At 38.0% G+C, this 26,990-nt stretch overlaps 1 protein-coding gene across 4 annotated transcripts; it reads right to left on the bottom strand.

Moving 5' to 3' along the window:
* Positions 1-1,696: 1,696 nt before the first annotated feature.
* Positions 1,697-26,396, bottom strand: LOC141773861 (sodium- and chloride-dependent GABA transporter 2-like). Of its 4 annotated transcripts, none has more exons than XM_074646006.1 (16): positions 26,265-26,396; positions 24,742-24,832; positions 24,228-24,412; positions 23,421-23,555; positions 20,241-20,381; positions 19,917-19,998; positions 18,664-18,796; positions 17,380-17,514; positions 17,119-17,222; positions 15,333-15,457; positions 12,982-13,094; positions 12,722-12,859; positions 12,392-12,494; positions 7,445-7,545; positions 5,883-6,053; positions 1,697-3,515 (listed from the first exon to the last, which is right to left on the bottom strand). In XM_074646006.1, the coding sequence occupies exons 2-16, from the start codon at positions 24,747-24,749 to the stop codon at positions 3,366-3,368; spliced, it is 1,824 nt and encodes a 607-aa protein (XP_074502107.1). In that variant the 5' UTR covers positions 24,750-24,832; positions 26,265-26,396; the 3' UTR covers positions 1,697-3,365. The 4 variants fall into 4 exon arrangements, with proteins under 4 accessions (XP_074502107.1, XP_074502096.1, XP_074502115.1 ...); XM_074645995.1 differs by lacking the exon at positions 26,265-26,396 and adding an exon at positions 25,374-25,430; XM_074646014.1 differs by lacking the exon at positions 26,265-26,396 and having other exon boundaries at positions 1,697-3,665; positions 24,742-25,316.
* Between the last annotated feature and the right edge of the window lie 594 nt (positions 26,397-26,990).

Genomic DNA, 26,990 nt, shown 5'->3' with positions numbered 1-26,990 from the left:
ATACTATAGGGTTATGGCTATTGGTTATACATATTTTAGCCTAATTTATGAGATTTGTTTTCTGTCAGTTTTGTATGGCCTATCGCTCTAAGTACTACTGTTCCCATGAGCCTCAGCAGCCGTTGCTATGGAGAAAAAGCCAGACTGAGGCTTGAATCAGAACTGTAACAAGTTCAGAACGCTTTGTTGTTACAATCGGGATCGAAATACGGCACTGTAGTTGTTGAATTTATGCAAAATCTGAAAGTGAAGGGATTTAGATTGCTGAATGTATTGACCCATTTGTGCCGCAACTGAAATTTTTAATTTCCTTAAACGTTCTCTGGGCTTGCCTAAAAAGATTTAAAAATCGGTCAAACCGTTTGTCTGAAAACTGAGTTTTTCTTATCATACTATAATCAGTCTTTGCTCACATGGGACTACTATTTTTGCAATAGACTACATTATATTTTAGGTAGGGCTGTCAATCGATTAAAATATTTAATTGCGATAAATGGCATGGTTGTCCATAGGTAATCGTGAGTAATCACACATTTTTTATGTTAAAAATATACCTTAAAGGGAGATTTGTCAAGTATTTAATACTCCTATCAACATGGGAGTGGGCAAATATTCCTTCTTTATGCAAATGTATGTATATATTTATTCTTGGAAATCAATTAACAGCCTAACAGGCAACAACAGCTGTCAGTGTGTCAGTGTGCTGACTTGACTATGACTTGCCCCAAACTGCATGTGATTATCATAAAGTGAGCATGTCTGTAAAGGGGAGACTTGTGGGAACCCATAGAACCCATTTTCATTGACATATCTAGAGGTCAGAGGTCAAGGTACCCCTTTGAAAATGTCCGTGCCAGTTTTTTTTTTAAAGTTTGGAGTGTTATTTAGCCTGCTTCGTGACATGGTTGGTACCGATGGATTCCTTAGGTTTCTAGTTTGTATGATGCCAGTATCTTCACGTTAGCTTGAAAATTGAGCCCACTACAACCTAAAAATCGCAAGTTGCGTTAATGCGTTTGTGATGGAATTTTCCATCAATTCCTCTCTTATTGGTAGAAAGGTCAGAGTGTTTGTCAGAGTGTCCCTCTGTTGACGTTATTGGGTTGGAGTCCTGTCTAGAGGAGCCACCGTTATCTGTACAGCTGTGCCTGTAGTGGAGACCGTAGAGCCAGTCGCTAGGGCAACCAGGGTCAGAGATGCCAGAGGAACGGAGTAAGTCAAAACATGATAAGGGGTAAGACACTGAGCACCAGGGCGGAAGGGCAGAGTTGTGAGGCCTTCACGCAGAGAGCATCTATTGTGGAGACCTGTCAATTCTCCTTGATCAAGCTTCAATAAACCTTCTTTTGTAAGACATCATCAGCTCCGGACCTCTTCCTTCCAAAGATAACTTGTGTATCAATTATTCCATCACAATTTGGCGTCACGAACAGGATCCCAACAAAACAACAGAGGTGGTAAGTGCAAATTATCTGTTTTTGCCTTACCATGTCTGTGTTTGACGAGATCTAAAAGAATCTGAAATTTTAAAAATGTAGCTACAGAGTTGTGAGGCCTTCACGCAGAGAGCATCTATTGTGGAGACCTGTCAATTCTCCTTGATCAAGCTTCAATAAACCTTCTTTTGTAAGACATCATCAGCTCCGGACCTCTTCCTTCCAAAGATAACTTGTGTATCAATTATTTCACAGCGTTAAAGAAATTAGTGGCACTAAAACAAATTTGCGTTAACGCGTTGTCATCGTGTTAACTTTGACAGTCCTAATTTTAGGACAAAACAGTCGTCCCATGTGACCAAAAGACTAGATATATAATAATAGGAAAATGGCTGTATCTCAGAAACTACAAGGAGCACAATCAAGTATTTGGTATCTATGAACTCATAACAAGTTGAATATCAAAGATATGCACACATAGCGTAAAAAAATATTTCATATGGAAAACATTTAATAAACCAAATTTTAGCAAAATTTTGTCAAACTGTCAAAGTTGTACTGTTAGATACTCGCCCAAAGTATGTCCATACCAAATGTCAAGACTTTTGACCGATCATAACAAATGTTGATGCATTTTTCCTTTTACTAAATATATCATCTTTGGGCACAAATGCATCAATGGTGTGCTACCAGGTGTAATCTGTAGCTTCAGACTGCTATTAGCATTGCTGGTAACATAATTTTGTGCAGAGTTTCATGCCTGTTAGAGTGACTGCCCATTGTGAACAAGTGGGCATGTTGTCAGTCACCTAACATTTCCTATGTAGAAAATAAATAGGTCTTATATTTCTGGAACCCTGGAAGCGCTCGACAGTCTCACTTTGCTTCTCTATGCATTTAAACTTGGCGGTAAACACCTAATAAGCAGGGCAATCTTTCATCAACGGACAACAACCTCAGTGCCATATCAGAACTTAGGTAGCAAAACAGCAATTTCTACTCTCAATGTTGTATTATTTTACAGAGCATATCTGTGCAATCTTCCCAATTAATCCACTCTCTTTCCATACAGTAAACTGTGAGTTTGGAGACCCGTAAACAAATCACATCAGTCAGTGAGATGTGATGAGTGTGGTGGGCTTACGAGGCACAGCAAAATGCAGACTGAACTGTCGGAAGCAGCTTGATTCTTGGTAGCAGATTCAGGCTCATGGTCGCGGCAGAACGTAATATAACAACAGATATGCAGGTAAATAAATGTAACAGCATAAAAATATATAACATAGATAGCTAATAGACCCAGATAATAATATATATATATATATATTAGGCAACCATTTCAAAAGTGTATATCAAAGAATAAAAAGGCAACCTGTACCACTTATGTGAATTCCTTATAAAGGCGTTCTGCATTGTATGAATATATCAGCTGCCACTACCTTTGGAGCTGGGGATATTTTTCTTAAATTGTTTTATTGTGTCATTTTTGGCAAGATGACGCAGCTCCAGTGGCAGCCTGTTGCTAGTACTCTATCTAAAACAATACCCCCCCAAAATCCCGCTTGGATCAATAAAGCACTCTGGAGATTGTCTAACAATCTGTGGCGACAGTGCAGCTTAGTGGGCAGTGATAATCAAAATTGGCATCTCTTGAATCTCTATCTGTCATACTGAAACATGAAAACAGTTACTTAATCAGACATATTAAATGTTTTGCTTTAACTGAAAATAGATTTTTTTTTAAAACTCTGTGTTTTCAACACTGTATATTATACAAGACTCATTGCTTATTGCGCAGGTTGCAGACCTGGTATGGTAACTTCAGAATGTATTGCTCATCTTAATTTCTTCAAAAAGCTTAGCTTGTAAAACCCGGAGCTTAAAATCAAAAATTACATTTAAAACATTAGCAAAAAAAGGTTCAGTTTCTCACATCTGCATCTCCATCTCAGCTGCACCACTTGCTTTGTATTCATTGGCAGCGGGAGTAAGAGAGTTGTCTGGGTTCAGAGGGCATTGCTCCGGTTGCTTTGCTGTGCCGTGTGTCTTGTTTTCAGGGCGACAAAGCTGCCTGAGGTTCTGTAGAAACAATCAGTCCGTTCACATCACATTAGACAAAATGTTGACATGCAGTGCAGTGCAGCAGGTTTCCCAAACTGGTCAGCAGAAACACATCCAGAAAAGGAGGGAACGACACCAACAGCATTACGTCTCCCTCAGTGCTCCTTCCTATTTGTTAAAAGTTTTACTACATTACTTTGTAACACACTGTACGAATGTTAAAGATTAATGTGGCGACAGTTTAACACATGGGGAGGAGCACTGTGGGTGGCAAACAACCCCCAGGAAGTGCGCCGGGTTTGAAGCTAATTTTTGTAGTAGCCAAACGGCGGTACTACAACTTCCGTGTCCGTCACGTGATGTCATTGGGCCCAAAAATACTTTTCCCCATAGACTTACATTTGGAAAAAAACGTCTGTAACTCGGCGGGTGATTTGTTTTTAGGCAAATCAACTTCCCAGTATGAACACTTGAATAGTCCTTATTTAAATCATTAGGTCCTAAAAGTTGTAAAATGCTCTAATAGCTGAATCCAAAGTTACTTTACTTCCCCCGTTCATGTGAATGAGACCCAGACCGAGGCTGGAGCGAGGGCTGTGAGGCGGGGTTAAAGGAAACGCTACTGCGCCTGCTCTATGGGCCCAATGGATGCGGAAGATCGCCTGATGATCCAGGTACTTTATCACTCGGCAGTTGAGCCATTTTGGCTTCATGCGCCACTGAGCAACTCTAGAAATGAACGGGAGCCCGCCTCCAACGCTGTATCCAGTTCTCTTAATACATCCATGGTGGCATATTGCCATCTTGTACTTGATCATCTGACTTTTCCTCTGGCGCCACTATGAAGTTGACTTTTGTGCTTTTTAGTGTCTCAACACCTATTGGACAGATTGTTATGAAATCTGTTAAATATATTCTTACACCCCCTAAGAATGAATCGTAATAACTGATCCTCTGACTTTTCATTCTCATTGTGTGTTTACAGGAAGACGCTGTCCGGATTACATGATTATCTCAGTGCCATGATTACTCTTTCAACCAGTCACATCTAAAGGTACGTTTTTGGCTGTGCTGGCCTGTTTGGGCCACGCCAGCATATTGAGGTTTAGAGTATTCTACCAGGTTTTTGCCCTTGCATATATTTGATGGATGCAGTGTGTTGCTGGATGATGATGCATTGAGTTTTTGGCAAAAGTTGAGTCAGGCTGAGGTTTTTGACACTGTGTGAAAATCCTTTAAATGTACAAAACTATAGTATTCTCTGAATTTGTGCTGTCAAAGTGTACATTTTTTGTCTAGTACTAGTTCAAAATTATTTTAATAGGGTTGAAACGATTAGTTGACTAACCACTTCGTCCAACAGCAAAAAAATAATCGTCAACGATTGTGAGAATTGATTAATAGTGGAGATCATTTTCATTTTTCGGTCCACCCTCTCAAATTATTTTCTTTGTCTTATATGATAGTAAATTGAATATCTTAGTCAGACAAAACAAGCAATCTGAATTTTTCTTGTTGAATAGTGGTGGATATTTGTCACAGCAAACTATTACTTGAGAATTAATATGCAGTTTAAGCAATAATGGCAATAACTGTCAGTGACAGCCAGTGACAAGATGTCAAATAAAAAGAAAAAAGAAAAATATGAGCCTGTAATACGCAATATCAAACATACAAACTAAGCCTATATAGAGAAGCCTGGCCTCTTAACTCTAATTTTCTCACACTTCTAGACATCATTAGTGTCAAGTTGAGTGTCTTTGTCGGTATGTGCAGCTGCATCTCCTTGACATGCATGTCTGGGCCCGGAGGGGCCTCATTGACACGCTGCCGTTCCTTATGAAAGCTCTTATTACTCCTTTATGTAACTGGAATCTGATGCTTGTTGTACAACGGTAAAATAAGCAGTAGTTGTACAACTGTACAATAAGCAATAGTTGTACAACAGTAGAACAAGCAGTAGTTGCAGCCCTAATGTAGATTAATATTACTAATAGATCAGTTTATGAAAGCTTTTTAAATGTAAATCTAAAAATATAAAGCCGTGGCCTGAGGCATTATGTTTTCAAGTTGTCCGTCCGTCCGACCCATTCTTGGGAAAGCAATATCTCAGGGAACGCCAGGACGGAATTAATCAACATTAGGGCTGCAACTACCGATTATTTTCATTATCCACTAATCTGCTGATTCCTTTTCTTGATTAATTGTTGGTTCTATGAAATGACTGAAAATAGTGAAAAGTGCCTCTTATAATTTCCCAGAGCGTGACTTGACATATTTAAATTAAGTGTTTTTGTCTGACCAACAATCCCAAACCTAAAGAAATTCAGTTAATTATCATATCATCATCATCGTAATATTTATCTTTCTTTACTGAGTACATACCTGCCCTATCGTCCCTTTCATCTGCGTAAGTTTAAAGATGATCCACAGAGGAACCATGAGAACGCAGAACATTCCAAGGAACCAGCCCAAAGCATAAGCCCAGGTCGGGTAGACGTAGGTTTTGTTGAACTTGAGAGGCTTGTATTTCACCACTGAAAAGATGAAGGTACCCTGACAGGAAAAAAACAAAACTATTATTTTCATACAGTTTCCGATTAATCAGGTCAGATCACTAACTTTTAACCTCGAGTAGTCCTGAGTGAGTAAGTAAGTAAGTAAATAAATACATAAATAAATAAATTACATTTAATAATCAATAAATCAATTTAAAAATACATTTAAAAATACATTTAGAAAAAAATGATAAAATAAATAAATAAATTAACAGAAATAAATAAATAAAAGGGAAAATTAAATAGATGACTAGATAGGGGAATAAATAAAAAATCGTTGTTTTAGTGAAACTTTTCTAACTTGTATTAGACAGAGCAAAACTGGCCTAACACTACATACAGTCTAAAAACATTTTTATGAAACCAGACCTTTACCTCCGACCCATATACCTCTGGGAAGAACTGAGACACAAGCCAAGTCTTATTGCCCAACATCAGTGCCTGATCTTGTTAACTCTCATGCAGCTTGTTATCCACATACTTTATTCAGGCGTCAACATATCTTATCCATGTAATGTATGTTTTGTAATGTTCGGTATTCAGTGTAACCAGCAGGCTTTGTTGAACTGCCTTTAAACTTTTGACATGTTATAATCTGTCGTAGAATTTTTTTTCAACTCTCCTTCTTTTCCCTCCCTCCCTCACCTCTCTCTCTTTGTTTGATTGTGTATATTCAATTACTTGTTAGGTACCCATCTCATTCCCTCCTCCTTGTTTTTGGCTCAGATGCAGTTTGAGGTGAAAAGTGAGTGATTGGGAAAGATGTGAAACAAATAAGAAAGACCATATTTGTTCAGGTAAAGGTCAACATATACCATATATTAACTTTCCTGTACCATAAACACGTACGTAGGTGGCAATATGATTTCCTTCCTTCCTTCCTTCCTTCCTTCCTTCCTTCCTTCCTTCCTTCCTTCCTTCCTTCCTTCCTTCCTTCCTCTCTGTATCACCTCACATTTGGCAATATTTTTCCTGTAAAATGTGCCTGTTGTAGCCCCCTTGATAACAACGAAGAGAGCGTCTCTATCCCTCCAAACCAAGACCTCTCAGATATAGCCTGTTTGTCCAAAGGAAATACTCAGGAAACTCTCTTCAATTCACATTTTTAAAAATCTCACTTCTTCACCTCTTCATTCACTCGTATCTCTCACTACGCACCTCCTGCCACTTTAAGCACAAGTGGCAGTGATGACATTTGAGGACATAAGTAGACTGGTGGTAAACTCAAAACATCAAAAAGAAGTTAGTCAAAACTGCTTCAATTTTCTTTTGTTCACCACTTCTCTCACAGAAAAGACTCATTCACTTTGTCATCTCTTTTATGCACAAATACATCAAACTGCACGTCTTTTTACTGTCGATGGGAATTAAAGAAACTATTTCACTCACCAGACAAACAGAGGGGGTGATGTAAAGCCAGCAATACTTCATTATTGGCCATGGACGATAACCCACCATGTCTTCAATGTTGTCATAGAGACGGTCTGCGCCTGGTAATCAAAAGGAAAATAAACAGCCTGTTTTAACTTAAAATCTGTAGATATCATAGACTGTACATAAAGCTGGAGAAATGACAGCTCCCGAAAAGGGAAGCCAAAACATCTTGATTGCCACCTGGTGGCTGTCTGCAGTATAGGTCATAAATTCCTCCATCTCCATGTTAGCGGATGGGACATGGGTCAAAAGTCAAAGTGCACGTCAAATAATTTTTTCCCAAAGTTGGTTTCTGTCATTTTAGGTAGTTCTTATCATGCTGATGTATGTTCAAGTGCTGAGTTTTGAAAACATTTTGAGGGAAATGTAAGAGAGAGGAGATGTAACTTAAACTTTTCATAAGTGTCACCAGTCTGTGTAATAGAATATGTGTCAATTTGATCATAATTGTAGTTATAGAGATATTATGGTTAGTTGTTGTGTCTTTCTAGTCAAACAGCTACCGTGGTATGGTGGACTGAACCTGCCAAAATAAAAAAAAAGTGAATAAATAAATAAATGATTCGATAAATAAACATTAAATGTAGCAAAAATAATAATGAAAATAAATATAAATAATTAATTGAAAAATTGTGACATAAATTGATATTTCTGTTTTAATTTTCTTCTTTATTTATTCCTCTGTTTAATTTTCCCCATTTATTTATGTATTTAGTTTTACATTTTTTAATTTATTTATACATTATTTTTTTTAATTTATTTTATATTTATTTTTAAATGCATGTATTTATTTATTTAGGCACAATTTTCCCTTTGCATTTCACCCCTTATTTATTTCCCCAAACTTATTTATTTCTGTATTCTTTTCTGGGTGTGATCATGGGGTCAGGGTGCATGACTAACAAATAAAAAAATAAATGCATAAATTAATTAATTAATTAACTAAAATAAATGCAAAAATATATAAATACATTTAAAAAAATATATAAATAAATGGGAAAATTAAACAGAAGGCAGAAATACCAATTTATGCCACATTTTATCAATTGATTAATTAATTAATTAATTAATTGCATTAATTAAATGAACGTAACATAATATATATTATATATATATATACATAATATTGATTCACCTTTTTTTAATCATATTTGCTCCTATCTCGCCTACTTCAGCTTTAAGAGTAACTTTTGTGGGTGCTAATGTAGTGGTACAGTTAATATTTAATCAACAACAGTTGGCAACAGCACTTTACCATGTCAAACATTTTCTCACATCAACCCCAAACCCCTCTGAGGCAGTATTTAAATCCCTGTTGACAAGGGGGGCAGTGTGAAGGACGGGTTTTTACAGAGTGAATGTATCCAGCTCTCTAATATCTTTTGTATTCATTCACAGCCAAAGAAAGAGTGCCAAAGAGATCAAATGCCCATCAAGCTTAAACAGGAGTGAAAGCTGCATGTTAAAAACAACATGGGAATGTAAGTGTTGACAAAATGTCTCATTAATCAACTGTCAAAGTAGCACAGGAGTGAGGTATTAGGCCACGTTGTAAAGGCACAAAGGAATTCAAGCTATAGGAGCGTCAACACTCACCTCATTTAGTAACGGAAAAACAACTTGTAGGCTTAAAACCCCCGAGATCAACGATAGAAATGTTGGTTACAGTGTAATTTAAGTGAAAACTTGACTGTTGTTTAACCTAGACCTAAAATGAGGTCTGTTTGCCATCATTTTGTTCACAGCAGCCTCAGTTTGGAGAAACTGACCACTCACACACTGCAGCTTGATACAAACTTGCACCCTTTTTAATGGAGCTTCATGCTGTTTGTTTATACCTTCAAAAACAGTGATAAATGTATTTTTAAACCCCAACCGTCATATTTTCACCATCTAAATTGGGATTTTTGAGATTGATACTGATATAAATATTTGGGAGTGTGACGTTTTCCCTGGTTTAATTTAATTGTTACTCATCCCCTGGACTCTAATCGAGGAACGTAACACTGAGTTTCAAAAAATCCAACACCAACACGTGACTTTTAAATAAGAAACCCTAAAATTTGGTTATTAAACGAGTTATGACTAAGATACTGAGCGCAACATTGTGCAGTTGTCAGTCCTCTCTGTGTAATGGAGACACTGTTTCTAAATGACCTCAAACAAATCTTTAGCATTTTTGTACTGCCTTTTCTTATTACTTATCTGCTGACGATATATTTGTGATAAGATAATAAGATAATGATATTGGTCGGGCCTATTTTTCTGCTGCTTTTTACAAACATCCTTGATGTAAACAAACAAAGAATAACTTTGATTCCTTTCTTGTGTTAGTCACTGTATTAAAATACCTATCAATTACTTTATTTTTAAAATTTAGATTTTTTTTTAATATTCAACAAAGAATGTTCTCTATCAAGATTTGACAAATAGTAAAAAAAAAAAAAAAAAAAAAGATACAGAAAGCTTAATTTGAGACCTTTTTTTAAAATATTTGTATACCTCTATTAGATAGTGATAGTAGAGAGAGATGACAGGAAATGAGGGAGAGATGTGGTCCAAATCCAACTTTTGACCTTTGTTGCGGTTCATGGTCGGCATCTTACGGGGGGGGGAGACGTTCTTTTTGACTCTCAGTAAAACAGATAGAGAAGTGCACTCTGCTATGAGCTCGCTCTTTTTGAAAAGGATATTGATCTTGGCTTAAAAGATGCATTATTGGACTGAGTTAAACCTGCAGTAGGCAGAATGTTTTTGGCATCATTGGGCAAAAATGCCATAATAACCTTTCAGTGTATTGTAATTTAACCCTCCTGTTACCTTCAAATTTACTAACATCCTTTATCCAAGCAATTTAAACCTCCAGAAAATGATTATAATTAAAATTGTTACCCAAGTTTATGTGTCAGGTACTTTATGTTTGTTTGTTGACTACCTAAATAGCCCTTTAAATAAAATCAATATCTTCACGGGAACCATATTTTGCCGCCCCCAAAGCGTGGGGAAATATCAAAGTTCTCGCGAGAATGATGTTTCCCCTCCCCCATGTCGTGTGAACTATCAGTGGTTCTCACACTACTACAGTTATGGTTATGTTATGTTAGGGCCCTAAAGCTTTTTGAAGATTATAAAGTTGCATGTTATAGTGACGTCAATATCATCCAAAACAAATGTGTGTAAAATGTTGATATTTATATATATATATATATATATATGTTTTATACAGCTAAAACAGCCTGGGGTCAAATTGACCCCAAAGAACACCGATGCGTACAGCATGTGTACAGGACATTGAAAACATATCATCATTTTAATTTTATGTTTACCCATTTGTCCCCATTAAATTAGGAAAAGTCATTAAATATGAAGCAAAAAAAATGATGTCAATCATTTATTTAGAGACGTTAAACATTGAATGGGGTCAAATTGACCCCAAAGATAATAGGAGGGTTAAGTATTCTGAGAGAAAACTAGACTTCTGCTCCTCCTCATGGCTCTGTTTTCAGGCTTTACGCACCTCCTCATGGCTCTGTTTTCAGGCTTTACGCACCTCCTCATGGCTCTGTTTTCAGGCTTTACGCACCTCCTCATGGCTCTGTTTTCAGGCTTTACGCACCTCCTCATGGCTCTGTTTTCAGGCTTTACGCACCTCCTCATGGCTCTGTTTTCAGGCTTTACGCACCTCCTCATGGCTCTGTTTTCAGGCTTTACGCACCTCCTCATGGCTCTGTTTTCAGACTTTACGCACCTCCTCATGGCTCTGTTTTCAGACTTTCAGACGGGAGACTTTGACCAATTACAGGTCATTTCAGGGAGAGCGTTAATATCGGCTGTTCATTCAACGGAGCCGGCTGTCAATCACTCGTGAACTCCGATCAATCGGTCAAACTAGGCAGCGCTGATCAAATATGATTAAATATTCTGTTACTGTAATGCCTATTTCTCTCCTCACATGTTTTCAGAAACATCTTGTAGTGTACTGTTTAGCTGTAAAATGAGAAAGTTTGCTCTGTCTGGTGGGCGGTGCTTGGTTTTTCCTCAACTGATCTCAACATGGCTGCCAGGTCACAAACTTTCTCATTTTACAGCCAAACTACATTACAAGATGTTTCTGAAAACATTTTACGCAAGAAATAGGCATTACAGTAACAGGATATTGATTCATATTTGATCAGCCCTGCCTAGTTTGACCGTTTGATCAGAGTTTGTGAGTGATTGACAGCTGCTCAGAGACGTCAGGCTCCAGCTCGGCTCTGATTGGTTGTTTTCTTCTGGTCTGTGAAATCTTGCAGATGCCATTAAGAGTACCAGAGGACACCGGAGGCACATGATTTCTTCTTTTCAGATTACCTGTCTCATGCACTACTGTCAGGATATAGTGACCGTTTTATAAAAATAACTTTTTTTAATCATACTTGCTCCAATTCTGCCTATACTGCAGCTTTGAAGCCCAATTAAAAAGCTGCACCAAAATGGCGAGTTTTTTTGTTAAATAAGGTTATGGTGGAAACAAACTGTGAATCTCCTTTACGTAGTTTAAACTGTGTAGAATGACGTTTTTATGTATTTTATGCCGCTGGAAGTGTCCTTCTAAAATTCAGATAACCATATGGTGAGTGTGGTAAGCCATGTTAAGCAGAAATGTCAAGAGATACCTTTACCTGAATTAACCCCTTTAGTCACAACAGGTGCTGAACAGCTGAAGGTGCTGGCCTTCACAAAAGTTTACAGCATGTTGTCAAAGCATGTTGTCCTTCACTGGTTAGGTTTGCATCAAGGAATACATACCACGCTATAAAGTGGACTTTTGTCGGTTTTCATCAAAAGACAAAAACCTTCTAAAACCTTTTAAAGCTTACAAATACATTGTTTGATTAATGCAGGATAACCTTAATGACTCACCATATATCCATCCGATTGCTATCGACTGACACACTGAAAGAAGGAGAAGATTGTTGCCACTACAAACGTAGTGGTCAAAAAGTTGAAGGAAATATAAGCCTCCCTGCAGGAAGACAAAGGGTTGATTGTTATTCCACATCAAAAACAAGTTAACAACACAACAAGTTTGCTTAATGTTCAGATTGGTTCACATTTTGCTTTTTAAAATGAGATGACTAAAGCGATTCGGCGTGATGCAGGTCCAGGGGGAGATTGTCTTGGCTTGTTTTAGGACAGTACACAGGCTCACTTTTATTCATTGTGAACACACCACACATGAGTTCTTCTCACCTCTGTGACGAGAAGGAGGCCGAGAAAGAAGCAAACAGAGCAGAGACAAAGCAGCAGCAGTTCTCGGCGATAAGCTCTTCGAAACACGGTGGGGAACATGTCGGTCACGGAGGTCATCAGGCACTCCAGACTCACAAACTGCCAGAGACACAGACCGATGAGTAAACTGAAATACTTCCAAGACAAAAAGCTGATGTCTGCAATCAACAAAGATTAATGAGGATTTATAACTACTTAATGAAAATGTGTTTGTATCTCACCTGTGTATCTGCACCCAACAAGATGACCATGATGAAGAAACATATGGACCATATCTGCGGAAAAGGCATCATAGCTACTGCACGTGGATACGCAATAAATGCCAATCCAGGTCCTGTATTGAGAACATGCAGATGAAACTAATTATAATTTAGATTACTTTTAAGGGACAATATTCATATTATCGTGTAATCATGTGACAAATGTTGACAAATGTTAAAATACACTCAGTTGTATTCCAGCTCCCACAAATCATCTCTTTTTTGCCTTTAAAATGCAATTATTTGAAGTACAGATTTGATTGCTGCAGACAAGGACTGTGGACCATATTGACTTGACGTCGACGACATCATTTATTTCCTGCAGATTTTTTGGTGGCTTGTTAATTGCGGAAAACTCAATCAAAGAATTTCACTGGTGGGCTGGAAATCTCACAAATGTATTATTAAAGTGAAAATACAGGAAGGGCGTTTAACTGTCTTAGACGTAGGATTAAAAGGATAATCTGAGAGGTTGTATTGTATTAAAAATTGTATTAATCTTTGAAATTAACACGTTTTCCCAGATAGTCAGATTTTTTTTTTTTTTGGGACATTAAAGATGAATCAATGAAAAGAAACATTTGCGGTGAAATCAGCGCAGATCCACTTCAAGTTCACTTTTGATTTGGTCAGTAGCTTGATAAGTGATGACCAATGTGTCCTGCAGTAAATTATTATGCTGGAAGTTTCCAATTCAAAATGGATAAACATATAAAAACCAGCTATTTTCAACCAGTCTAAGAACGCCATCTAGTGGAACACAGAGGTACTGCCAAATGGTTAGATTAAATTAAAAAAAAAAAAAAAAACATTATTTGGTCATTTGCAAAGCTAATTATTTTCATATCACAAATGTGTTCAGGAATTCACATAAATAAAAAATGTCAAATTAAAATGCATATTTTTAATGACCAATGACGTTTCAATATCACCACACCAATCACGACACATCGTAGAGACAAACTTGTGTTTTGCCACTGTTAGTTAGCTAACGTTTCCTCGAATGCAGTGACACAAAATGGGTCGGTTTTTGAAACGAAAAAGGTAATATGGGAGACAAACCTGCACCGGTAAAAGCTCCAAAGCATGCGGTGAGGAAATATGACCCTGAATACATTAAATGTGGATTCTTCATACTTAAACAGAAAGCACCCTGGATTTGTTGGGGATGTTTGCTCAGGAAAAGGAACGGGCTTCAGGCACAACAGAAAGTCAACACAACATTAACAACTCAGTCAAAAGCCACTTTGACAGCTAGCTATATGGTTGCTGCGTGCGTAGCTCGTAGCAAGAAACCCTTCACGATCATAGAATCATCTAAGAAGTCATCATTGGAAACTGTTTGTAAAAGGGAAGGCACTTTCAAAAAATACTTGACTTCGGGTTTGAGAAGTGAAGCCAAAGAGGAAGTGCCTTAAACCTGCATTCTTTCTAATAGCCAGCAGGGGGCGATGCCTCTGGTTTCAAGAAGAAGTCTGATTGTATAGAAGTCTATGAGAAAATGAGCCTACTTCTCATTTGATTTATTACCTCAGTAAACATTGTAAACATGAGTTTATGGTCTCAATCACTAGTTTCAAGTCTTCTTCAATACAGCATGATGTTCATTTAGTAAATTATGGTCCCATTTAGAGTCAGATAGACCATAAAGCAGGGGATGCTTTAGGGCGGGGCTACCTTGTGATTGACAGGTCGCTACCACGGCGATGTCCGGTCTGGGAGTTGTACGTGTTTTTGTCTTACAACTTTACAACATTTTGATCTAAAAATGTCTCATTTAGCGATCGGTTATACCTCCACCTTCTCGTGTCAATTCTGGTTGCAAAAAAACAAGATGGCGATGGCCAAAACGCAAAATTCGAGGATTCAAAACCATAGTCCACCAACCAATGGGTCACTACGTCCACTTCTTACAGTTTATGGCAGCAACCAAAATTCAGTCAATATCACTCTGTCCAGTGTCCCAATGAGGGTAAGCAGAATATTTATTTTGGTCATTACAGCTGACAGCGGCATAACACACATTTATAGCCCATTTATTCTTATGTGTTTTCATCATTTATTTGGAAAGGTGGTCCTTGGAATTGTTTTCAATAAAGTGGATCGTAAGTTCTAAAAGGTTGAGAAACCCAGGTAAAACCACACTAATGCTCATTTTTCAGCCGGTCACAGGCTCCGTATTTGAGCACAAACAACAGCTAAACACTCAACCCTGTCTATATAATTATTCTTAGTGGGAGCTCTTTACGTAAACAGAGAGGTTATCATTAAATGTATGTACTGTAACAGAAGTGTTGTAGTGGCGGTCTTACCAGAAGCAGCCACTTCAGATATTGGCACTCCTTGTTCGTAGGACATAAAGCCCAAAACTGAAAAGATTGCAAACCCTGCCACAAAGCTTGACCCGCCATTCACCAAACACAGAACAAACGTGTCCCTGAGGAAACAAACAAAGAAGTATTTAGCTAATGAATGACTCTTTTGGTAATTGTGTTTAAAAAACGAATGGAAATGTGTAAAAATGTTACAATGAGAAGAAAATAATCGAGCATGCGATAACGGTAAAAGTGAACACATTTGGCTGCTCAAGACAACAAATATTATATTGATATATATTGACATTTATCTAAATACACGGATGGTGAGTGATGTAAAATGTTAATGTGGCGCGGATCGTCATTGCATGGAACCAGGTGTTATTATCGGTCTTTCATTCACTCTGCCTTGATGGAGAGCATGTAGGTTGAAAATCATGCCTGACCAAATAAAGGCGTTTACTGTACTGTACCTCATCCCCTTTCAACAGTTATAACTTTGGTTCCCCCCAGTGGCTGTATTGAAAAAGACACTGTGGTAGTAGGGGCAAACCACGCTGAAAGCAACACATAGACTGCATCAGTTGAAGATTGATTTATATTCTTACAAAACAAAATGTATGCCAGAAAAACAAGTTCCTGTAATCGCGTAACATTTCTACACATAGTGGCTTTAAAAGTCAATTTCATTTTGAAATCTCCTTTTTTCTTATAGTTTATCAATCATCTTACTGATTGATTAAGCGCTTGACTTTTTTTTCATCTTCTATCAAGTTTTCCCAAAGTATTGCATCACAACTACTAAATTAGAGCAAATTAGATTGACTCATTCAGATTTATAAACGTGTTTGTGCACTAGATATGTGTATTTATTATTTATATACATTTTATTCAATATGTATATTTTTTTTACATGTTTTTATGTTTTTTCTCTATTAATTTTTCTTTATTATTTATATCATTACTTTGAATGTATCTTATATTTTTATATTTTCATTTACTCAATATTATTATTATTATTATTATTATTATTATTATTACATAAAGTATATTTGAGACAAGGTTAGGTTTATTACCTATAATATATCATTACCACATTTTCTTTCTATAATTATTATTGTTATTTTATTTTATTTTTCTGGTTTCAATATGGGTTTTAAAAACAAAAAAGAAATGTTGATGCACGTTGGAATTGAATTGTAAAATAAGCCTTTCGCTAATAAAAAGAAACATTTGACCAAATTAGAACATAATAGCACCATAAAGTATGCCATAGAAAACACAGATATTGGCGTATGTCAGTATCTTTATCAGAATCAGAATCAGAATGAATGAAGAGCCCATTTAAATCACAAACTACATCCAAACTAGGGCTGTTCACCTGTTTACGTGTCTTTGACAGACATGGATGTGTGTTACTGTGTATTTCGGTCACGGTGGAGCTTCTGAAATGTGAGGACTTACTGCTTATTTTTGTCATATACGATAGTAAAATAAATATCGTTGGGCTTTGGACTGTTAGTTGGACCAATCAAGCAATTTGAAAATGTTGCCTTGGAGAATGTATACTCATATTTATCACATTTCACAATTTCTGACCTTTTTTTTTTTATCAAGAAAATCAGCATATCAATTGATAATGACAATAATCATTAGTTGCAGCCCTAATCAAGACATAATAGTATGTTTGATACAACAAGAGAAAAAATAATTGCTAAAATCTCAGGCTATGTTTTAATGATGCATTCAGATTAAAAAAGTAAAAGAAAAGCACTTTACTTACTTGTAGCAGTCATTGTTATACTGATTGTAACTGCCCAGAGATGTCAAAGTCCCCTGACAAATCCCAAAGGAGAAAAGAACTTGTGCACCTGCATCCATCCAAACCTAACCAGATACCAAAACATACATATTAGTAAACTTCCACCGCTTGAACTGCTGTAAGAGTAGAAGCATATATCATATTTTACAGTATTTGGGCTTCCGGTGGGAGCCGATTGAGCGGGCAGCTGTCTTATGTTGAACGTTTGAATTTATTACTTACTTGAGGGTCCACCAACCTTTTCGGGTCAGGATACAGATAGAAAGTTATACCATCGATAGCTCCTGGTAAAGTGATTCCACGAGCCAACAGAACCACCAGCATCACATAGGGGAAAGTGGCAGTAAAGTAAACTACCTGTCAAAATGAGACAAAGGATTATTAGACTCTGATAAGAAGCTGCAACAGAAGATTCCTGGATTCATACTGATGTATAAACTATGTAATTATTCTGTACAGTCTGCCGTGTATGGAAGCATCTGCATTCGTTATGTTTTTTCATTAATTTGTAAACAACCGAATGCTGAATAAGAAATTTTTAGGCGACCAAAATGTTGCAATTAACTCTCATGAACTGAAAACACCAAGTGAAAGGGTTAAAGTTCTACGACGAAAACATGTACAACTCCCAGACCGAACAACGCCGTGGTAGCGACCTGTCAATCACAAGGTAGCCCCGCCCTAAAGCATTCCCTAATTTATGGTCTATTTGACTCTAAATGGGAGAATAATTTACTAAATGAACATCATGTTGTATTGAAGAAGACTTGAAACTAGTGATTGAGACCATAAACTCATGTTTACAGTGTTTACTGAGGTAATAAATCAAGTGAGAAGTAGGCTCATTTTCTCATAGACTTCTATACAATCAGATGTCTTTTTGCAACCAGAGGAGTCGCCCCCTGCTGGCTGTTAGAAGAATGCAGGTTTAAGACACTTCAGCATTGGCTTCACTTTTCAGACCCGGAGTTGCCCACTGATCTTGACTCAAAGACAGCTGACTGACTCAGTGAAAGAAAAGTTTGTTCTTAACACATGAAATAGCGCTACAGTCATGCTAGCAGCAGCGTGACAATGTACTTTGAGCTAAATGCAAACATAAGCATGCTAACCTGCCCACAATGATAATGCTAACATGTTGATGTTAAGCAGGTATAAAATGTACAGCACATAAATTGGCAAATAACACAGTGACAAAAACACATATTGACATACCCAAAACACATAGAAATAGAAAAGCCAGAGAAAATAAGTGGGGTTTTAGCCTGAAATTGACATGTAGAGGGAGACAGTTCCACAACTTGGACACAGAAAAAGGCTTCATAATTAGTCACTTCCAGGATGACAATGGACCACTGTGTTAGACTCTCCACCACCAACAAACCACCAAATGAGGGAATACTTGAATCCCATGAATGTGAACCCTTCTTCAGTTGCAATAATAAAAGGAACACACACACTAACACACTCAAAATCCAATATCATCCTCCAAAGAAAGACTTGTACCTTTCCAGTGGATCTCACTCCTTTCCAAACACAGAAGTAGCACAGGATCCACGCCAGCAAGAGACACAAGGCCAACTCCCACCTCAGGCTACCAACCTCCTCAATCCCTTTGGATATACCCAACACTCGTCTCCTGAAATAAACACATAATAATATTGCCAAATCAGTAAAAACAGTTTGAGACAAAGACTTTGTTCAAGACTTCTAATAAGGTTCATGAAATAATAAAGACGGTTATTATGATAGTGAAGAATGATCAATGTGACTGATCATGCGGGGATATTAAGACATTGCACCACATTCATGTTGAAAATAAGGATGTATTTTTGCAGAAGTCAATTTTTTGCTTTTCAGGTGGAAAGAAGTCATTGAGATATTTCTGGCAACACTTGAGTACAGTTATGCAGCTTCAAAACTGAGCACTTATTACGCTGCTCAACATTAGTGATGGCCTTCACATTTCAGAACAACCACATAAATTAACAATTTGTTTCATTTTGAATCCTATTTATGTCTGGCTCGTGTGCGAAATAATGTTTACATTCTGTCATTTTCAGCTCAGCATGTGATATGGAAGAAAGATGGATGAGTATTTGTTTTTGTCTCTGTGTAGCTGGACAGCAAATGCAGAGTATCAAACAGAGTGTGTTTCTCTTTGACTGAAATCAACCTCATTAATCATGGTGAAATGGTTCAGGGAGGGAAATCCTCCTGCAGTGACTTATTCCTGTGGTGCATTCCTTAACGTTGACTGAAGAATTGCTCAACCTTGTTTTACAGTAAGTAAAAGTGAAAATGGAGGTTGTTCTTAGTGTACTGAATGTTCTACATGTTATCTATCAAGGAAGGTTGACCATGACTTAGCAAAACACTTGCACACCCTGTTTTTATGTCTTTGCTGCCAAATTATTTGTATGTCACGGCCAGATTCTTTGTAGAATTAAAATTCTGGTGACAGACTGTATTAGATTACCAAATTTCATGGCAATCCACCCAATAGTTGGCAATCCATTTCTTCTTCTTGTGGTCTACATTGGAGCATACTGAGAAATAATGAGAATGTATGGGCTAACCAACATGGAAATGCAGCTCACCAGTGACCAATGTTCGTAATATTTGACTAATTGGTTCTACGGGCTGCTATAGTCTCTTTACAGAAAGAGGAATGAAAAAGACAAACACACAAAAACAACAGGATGCCAATGCACCTTTAGTGTCAGCTATGAAGGAATACAGGTGTGAATTACACTTACTCCCAGAATTCTGTTGCAGGCGTTGTTGCGTTTGCTGTCCAATTGGATGACGCGTTTGTTTTATCAAATTCAACACAAGACTCTGTGGGGAAAAACAGGAGGAGATGTTTTAATCGACCCAAGTGTAAATTAATACTTGAAAACAAAAAGACAGATACAGTTCTATGTACTCACCAAATACAAAATAATCCACCATTTTATAGTAATCAGTACTCACTAGTTATCTAACTGTACCTTTTGTGAGCTACAGGGCTGCCGTGTAACCAAAAGACACATGTAGACATAGATGTCTGTCATACACGTAGTTCATTTCTGCATGTCTACCTGTATTCCAGGCGTTCCTGCAGCTGGCCCATGGGACCTCAGCACTGAAGGACGAGAAGAGGTAGAAGAAGGCCCACGCCTGGATGACGATGTATGACACGGCAGCATATGCGATTACAATCTGGGTAGCATAGCCAATCCCTGAGGACACAGACAAGGTGTGAACAATGTAGATTATTGATAATGATGAGCAAAATAATATAGCATAGAGCATATATTCCTAAAGAAAGCATTGCTATTGTAGTTCTCTCGTGGTTTGTTGGTTGGTCATGTGACCAATTCATTCACAATGTCAGTGGACCAGTGGAGCCGGTTGATTTAAGTGCGGTTGCAGATAAAGCGATGCGAGCCGGGTAGCTGTTCTGAGACAGGTGGATTCGCTCAAGACAGGCATGCTTGCTAAGGCAAGGTTGTTTAACCAGTTAACACATCTTCAAGTTTGTGATCTTGTTGATGCATCGCAAAGACACTTACAGATAAAGAAACAGATTGAGAGCTGCGTCACAGAAGCAAATGATGCCAATCTGTGTCCAGACATCCAGGTCGGTTTGTTTCCAGTCTTCTGCGTGTTGAATGATAAAGCTGCTGATAATTTTTTTTTTTCTTGTCATCGACAAATTCCATGAAAAGACTAAAACCAACAATGAATTGATTCTTCTACCGAGTGTTGCTCGATCTTATTCCTCGGTGCCATAGACCTCCATTGTTTTCCAAAAACTATTAAAAACACATCAATGAGCAAAGCTGTTTCACTGGGCGACATGCTAATTTATAATGATAAACACAGGCTCTGTAGTTTATTCTGAGTCAATCCCACATTCACCATCCTGCTGCTGTAAAAACTCACTAGAGTAGTGATTCCCAACCCGGGGTACCCCAGGGAAAAGATAGAGAGATTGTAGAGTAGTTCAACTAGTTTGAAAAAAATAGAAATTGTGATTTCATAAAAGAATATATCATCTGTTATAGTAATGAATAAATAGTAGAAATAAATATCTAAAAGTAATGACTAAACCGGTCAAATGATTAGCTAAAAGTAATGGACAAAGGGTTGAAACATTAGCTTCACTCCAGGTAGTAGCTGTTTGATTGCTGACCAAACCAACCTAAATATTGACAGTTCAGTTGTATGAAAAAAATGGGAATTGATGAAGGGGTGCATGAGTTCAGATCAAATCAAAAAGGTTGGGAACCACTGCACTAGAGCACCAAATGTGTATTCACCCGCGTCTAGAAATAGTTCCCAACGAATGTACTTTTCACACCTGTTTGAGTAACGTTTGCTAAAAGCTACAGTTCCCAGATGTTTTAGGAAATTATTTAGCCTGTTTGAAAAAATGAAATGATACATTTGTGACCCGTTTTTAAAGGTGCTAAATACCGGATTGCGAGCTGGCTAACAGCTGCTAACAGCTGCTAACAGCTGCTAACAGCGCTAACAGTGCAAACAATGGTGACAAAGCTGACAGAGATAACAGTGTTTATCACACTGACTGATCATCACTTGATTCTGATTGGTCAATCACGGCGTTCCACGGTCTGTTATTTCTTTATAGCAGACCGTTGCTTTGGGCGCAGTTCTGACGTGGGACTCTGGAGGACCGTTTTTGTGTCAAATTATTGATTTCTTAAGCAGGTAGCCGTGTAATAAGCGGGACAATGTACAGCTAGCAGGTCATTGTTGTGAAATAAACCCTTTCAGGGCGATGCAAGTCCCGATGGGGTTTATTTCACAACAATGACCCGCTAGCTGTACATTATTAGTATGAGAGCAGTGCAGCGGCCGTGAGCTAGCTAGTGGGGCACGCTCACATACGTGAACATGCACTAAAAGGCATGTGCAGCCGGCCTGGCTATGTCGACAAAGGAAAGAGAAGCTCAGATTACAACACACACAGAGGGAGAGCAACTTGATTCTCTGCCCAGGTAGACATTACTCCTCTATATCTTTACATAGCGATGTCCCTTTGTTTCACCTTGGTTGACACCAACTGCTCAGATGACTATCATGTCTGAGCGATGAGCCAGAATGATCACAACAAAGAGTAAAGCACCATTCAATCACCCTGAATCGGCGGGAAAGGATTCCCATAATGAGTTACGGTCTGATCCTCGGGGGGATAATTCTTTGGTGGGAATGAAGATTTGAACACTTCATTATATGTCCAATACATCTTTACAGTGGAGATTTTTGGGTGCGTCTCAGAGTCCCTACTAATCTCTGGGTCACATTAGGTCTGATACTGTACGTAGCCAAGTTTGTGGCCAAGCAGTAACAGACACACCCCTGTGCACACACAGTGTCATTTGGGTTGTGAAACATGGTCTTTTATGATGTTGGTCATCACAGCTGATTCACTTGGTTCTGCACTATGGACAATTGTGCCTTTTGAGCAGCTTACTTTCAATGAATTATCTTGTTCTCAAGTTAACCAACCGGTTCATCTCTGACTGGATAATAAACTTCTGTTATAGAAATGTACTTTACCAAGAGAATAATCAATCAATAAAATCAAGACAGTTATAGACAAATCAGGTAAAGTCAGTATGTTGTTCTCGACGCAGCAAGAAATATCTGAATTAATAAGTCATTCAGTTCTGTACTGAGTCTATTTTTAAACAAGTGGGGGGAAAAAAGCAGAAGGGGAAAAAAGCCAGAACTGGTACTCTGTGACATTAACTATTTCCTGTCATTTGAAACTATATTCTGAGCTATGCCTCTACTGGGCTTATAAATATGACTTGACCCTCTAATTAAACCCAATAAAACTTGGGGTAGCGTGTTCATTATGTTCCAGGGTTTAAGGGATAGAGCATTGTTTTTCTCTTGAATCAACAAACTCAATGACCTTCCAATTATACAGTTTGGAGACTTAATTCCATGTAAGCTTTTGTAAATGATTACTTTCATACCGTTATTCATTTGAGGAATAATGTCACAAACATACACCTGCTGATGTTTATGTCTATAATTAGCTGACTTCATTTAGTCTGTCTTTATGTATCTGTAAAGTTAAGATATATATTCATCTGTAAATGACATCAGATGATGAACATTTTGGAGAAAAAGGAAAGAAAAAGTTCACCCCTGGAAGGGTGACACATTTGTAAGAATTGAGGGGTATTTTTATACAATAGGTACTACTTTTTGCATCGTGCAGTTTTGTTTATTACACTGACCTTCACCCAAGGGGCAGAAGTGCCTCCAGCAGGTGATACATCCTTGAGATGTGTACTGCCCCATGGCCGTCTCTAGTAGGAACATCGGGATTCCACAGGAGAGCAGAAAAAAGACGTAGGGAACCAGAAATGCACCTGAGAGAAACATGACAAACATATCAAAATACCGTTCCCCCTGTACATCTGATAAAAGAGCCACATCACACATCATCATTCCTGTTTGTTTTACCAATGTTTCTAATCACGGAGAATGTAATTAAAAAAGGCTGATTACACAATCGAAGATTTTACAAGAAGATTTTTTGTTCATGGTTTCTTTTGGTTTTGTGTTTTTCATGGAAACATCTGGATAGCGTAATAGTCCACATGGGTTCCTCTTATAGTATTTACCCCATAAATTCGAAAGAATCTGACACATTGTGGATGTCTGTGGCATCTACACATCTGTGGGCTTAAAAAAGATCAAACACTGGAGGAATGCGACTGCAGAGTTTAAGGAGGCATAGCATGACTTTCGCAACTTATAATGATTTTTATGTTAATGGCTAACTTCCAGATTCGGCAAAAAACAATGGTCTGCTTTGTCCCCTGAGTTGCATTTGGTTACACGAAGAAGGAAAAAAAAAAAGGTTTCTTTAATAACTAACAGCAGCTTTGTACAACGCCTGAGTAACTTCCTATCTGTTTATGCGTCGCAGTTCTTTTTCCATATTTGTTGACATAACACTTTGATTGAGTGCAGCTGTTTGACATTTTAAGAGGGGTAAAATCATGGTATGGTTTTAGTAGCCTGGGAATCCTGCTTACCTCCCCCATTTTTGTAGCACAAATAGGGGAACCTCCAGAGGTTTCCCAGCCCAACCAGGGTTCCTGCTACAGCCAGCAGAAATTCCAACTTGTTTGCCCACTGGCCTCGATCCAACAACTGTGTCTTCTTCACCAGATTATTATCCTGACCGGGCATCTCAAGGCTGTTTCCTTTAAGGAATTCTCTTGACATGTTTAGAAAAAAGCAACAGATTAATTACAGATCCAATGAAAGTCTGAACTGAAATATCCTTTTGCCTCCTCCACATTTATATGAAAAGGACTGTCAAACTTTTGTAGCTCTGGGTTATGCACAGAAACAAAACTTCTCAGCTGATTGTTTGGCACTGCTCATAAACTTTGTTTTTTATTTGTTGCATTTAAGCTCTTGGGATTATCAGGAATGGAAAGTTTTCACCAGCAAGTGTTTATCAGAAAGCTGCACTTATTGGAGCACATTTTAGAATTAAAGCGATGCATTTAGCAGCCCAGTGTAAAACAAAAAGGTACTTACCCCTCCATCAAAAAGCCCCCTCCCCTAAGAGTTGCTTACAGCAACAGCAAACTGATCAGTATTCCTCTCAGCTGGGTGCTCCGCAGGATCTCTACACAAACATGTCATCAGCAGAGCCAGAGTGAGAAACAAATTGTCTGTGGTCTCCTTTGGATCCTCTATGGCCTAATTATCTCTCGAACTGGTTGCACACCATGCCGTCTCACTTGAAAAAGTGTTTGGCTCTGACAATGGTCCAAGGTATACCACTTCCCTGCTGTATTTTTCCACTGAGACAGAAGCAGCTTGAGTCATTGAGATTAGCACAATTGCTAACAACTAAACCAAATCAGCTGAGCCGTCTCTGTTATGCCAGTGTTCTCACAGGCTGCAGTTATCTGCCAATCGGGAATTTGTATAGTTTTAGGGCATAATACTCACAGGGAGATACATAAGCCCCTTCTCATTCCCAGGGCATCAAGACAATACAAACTTTTCTACTTGTCTTGTTTTGTTTGGCATCTTATTACTGTGATACATGCAAGCACAGCTTTAACATGTCATTCATTATATTGATACTACTTTGTATTTTAATCTTCATGATCTCTGACATAATGGTACTTTTTTCTATCTTACCTATTAACTCCCCTTACCCAAAGCTTCAGTATGCAAAGGATTTTGGCATCATTGGGCATTCTGCACCTCCTCATGGCTCTGTCTTCAGGCTTTGAAAAATTTAGAGAGGCTTTGGCCAATCACAGGACAGTTCAGAGAGAGAGCGTTCCTATCTGCTGTGCTGGTGGGCGGTGCTTGGTATAACCTCAACATAACTGTCCGCTCACAAACTTTCTCATTTTACAGCTAAACAGTACACTACAAGATGTCTCTGAAAACATGTGAGGAGAGAAATAGGCATTACAGTAACAGAATATTGATTCATATTTGATCAGCGCTGCCTAGTTTGACCGTTTGATTGGAGTTCGCGAGTGATTGACAGCTGCTCAGAGACGGCAGGCTTCAGCTCGGCTCTTACTGCTTGTTTTCCTCCGGTCTGTGAAATCTTGCAGATGCCATTAGGAGCACCGGAGGACACAGAGGCACATGATTTTGTTCAGATGACCTGTCTCATGCACTACTGTCAGAATATAGTGACCATTTTATAAAAATAACTTTTTCTAATCATACTTGCTCCAATTCTACCCACTGCAGCTTTAATCCTACTATTCATAAAAATATATCTGTAGTTTTTATTTTTCAATAACGTCCTTCTTCAAGTTTTTATAGTCGTCAACTTTACTGTGCTTCTTCTGATACTGCGACACTTCAATTTACCACCATGGCATCAATAAAGTTTATCTTATTGCACTGTTATAAACAACATCTGATATAGAGTCTGGCATGTGCTTCTGATATAAATTTTATATGTACACTTTTTCAGTTGTTGATTATAGTGAGACAATGATGTAATGCATTTAAACAAAATTTGTTATACATTTAATTTATAATGAAATGATGCTATTAAAGGTTCAAGTACATTTACTTACATGTTATATTTATTGATATTCTCATTATATCCCGGCAGCAATCAATAAATCAAATTCTTGGACAAAAAAAAAACATAATATGGTATTTTTGGCCGTCGCAGGACTGTAATAAGCTACCTGCCTGCCTGCCTGTGCACACTATGTCCGTGCACTTATTGCATGTCACCGGATAGCTGTGAGTACAAACATAACCAGCCCCCACCCCTCCAAACACACACACACACACACACATTATTTTGGGGGAGTGGCTTTGGAGAAAGGCTTAACAACACTGTCCGTGTTGCCGATTGGTGACTTTCTCTCTAGATTTAGGGACTTTGGGAGTTACTGCTGTTGGCAACACTAGGCTGGGTTTTTCGGTTTGGTCATTTAAAAAAATCTAGAGTACTCTTGCTAGTTTCTCAAGATTACCAAACCTACCTTTAAAGTACACTGTAAAACTATAATGTTACCCAATCAGATGATAAATCTCTATGGATAGATGGATTAAACAGCTTCTATATTAAGTGAGAGGTTAGACTGAAACCCAGCTCGTGTTTTGCCTAATTAGTAAAGCTCTCGAAATGAGCAGCACAAATATTGTTTCTTGCCTAAATAAGTTGTCATATAGCAGCACAACAATCAACCACTTTGAAGTTGTTGAGGTCGGTGTGAATAACTCCACAATGTTTACAGCACCTAAACTTGCCAAGCCTGAGGTGTAATTTTCTGTGGGGACTGGCAAAA

The sequence above is a fragment of the Sebastes fasciatus genome, chromosome 1, assembly GCF_043250625.1.
Source record: "Sebastes fasciatus isolate fSebFas1 chromosome 1, fSebFas1.pri, whole genome shotgun sequence".
Classification (NCBI taxonomy): Eukaryota; Metazoa; Chordata; class Actinopteri; order Perciformes; family Sebastidae; genus Sebastes; species Sebastes fasciatus.
This window is presented reverse-complemented; position numbering and strand designations above follow the sequence as displayed.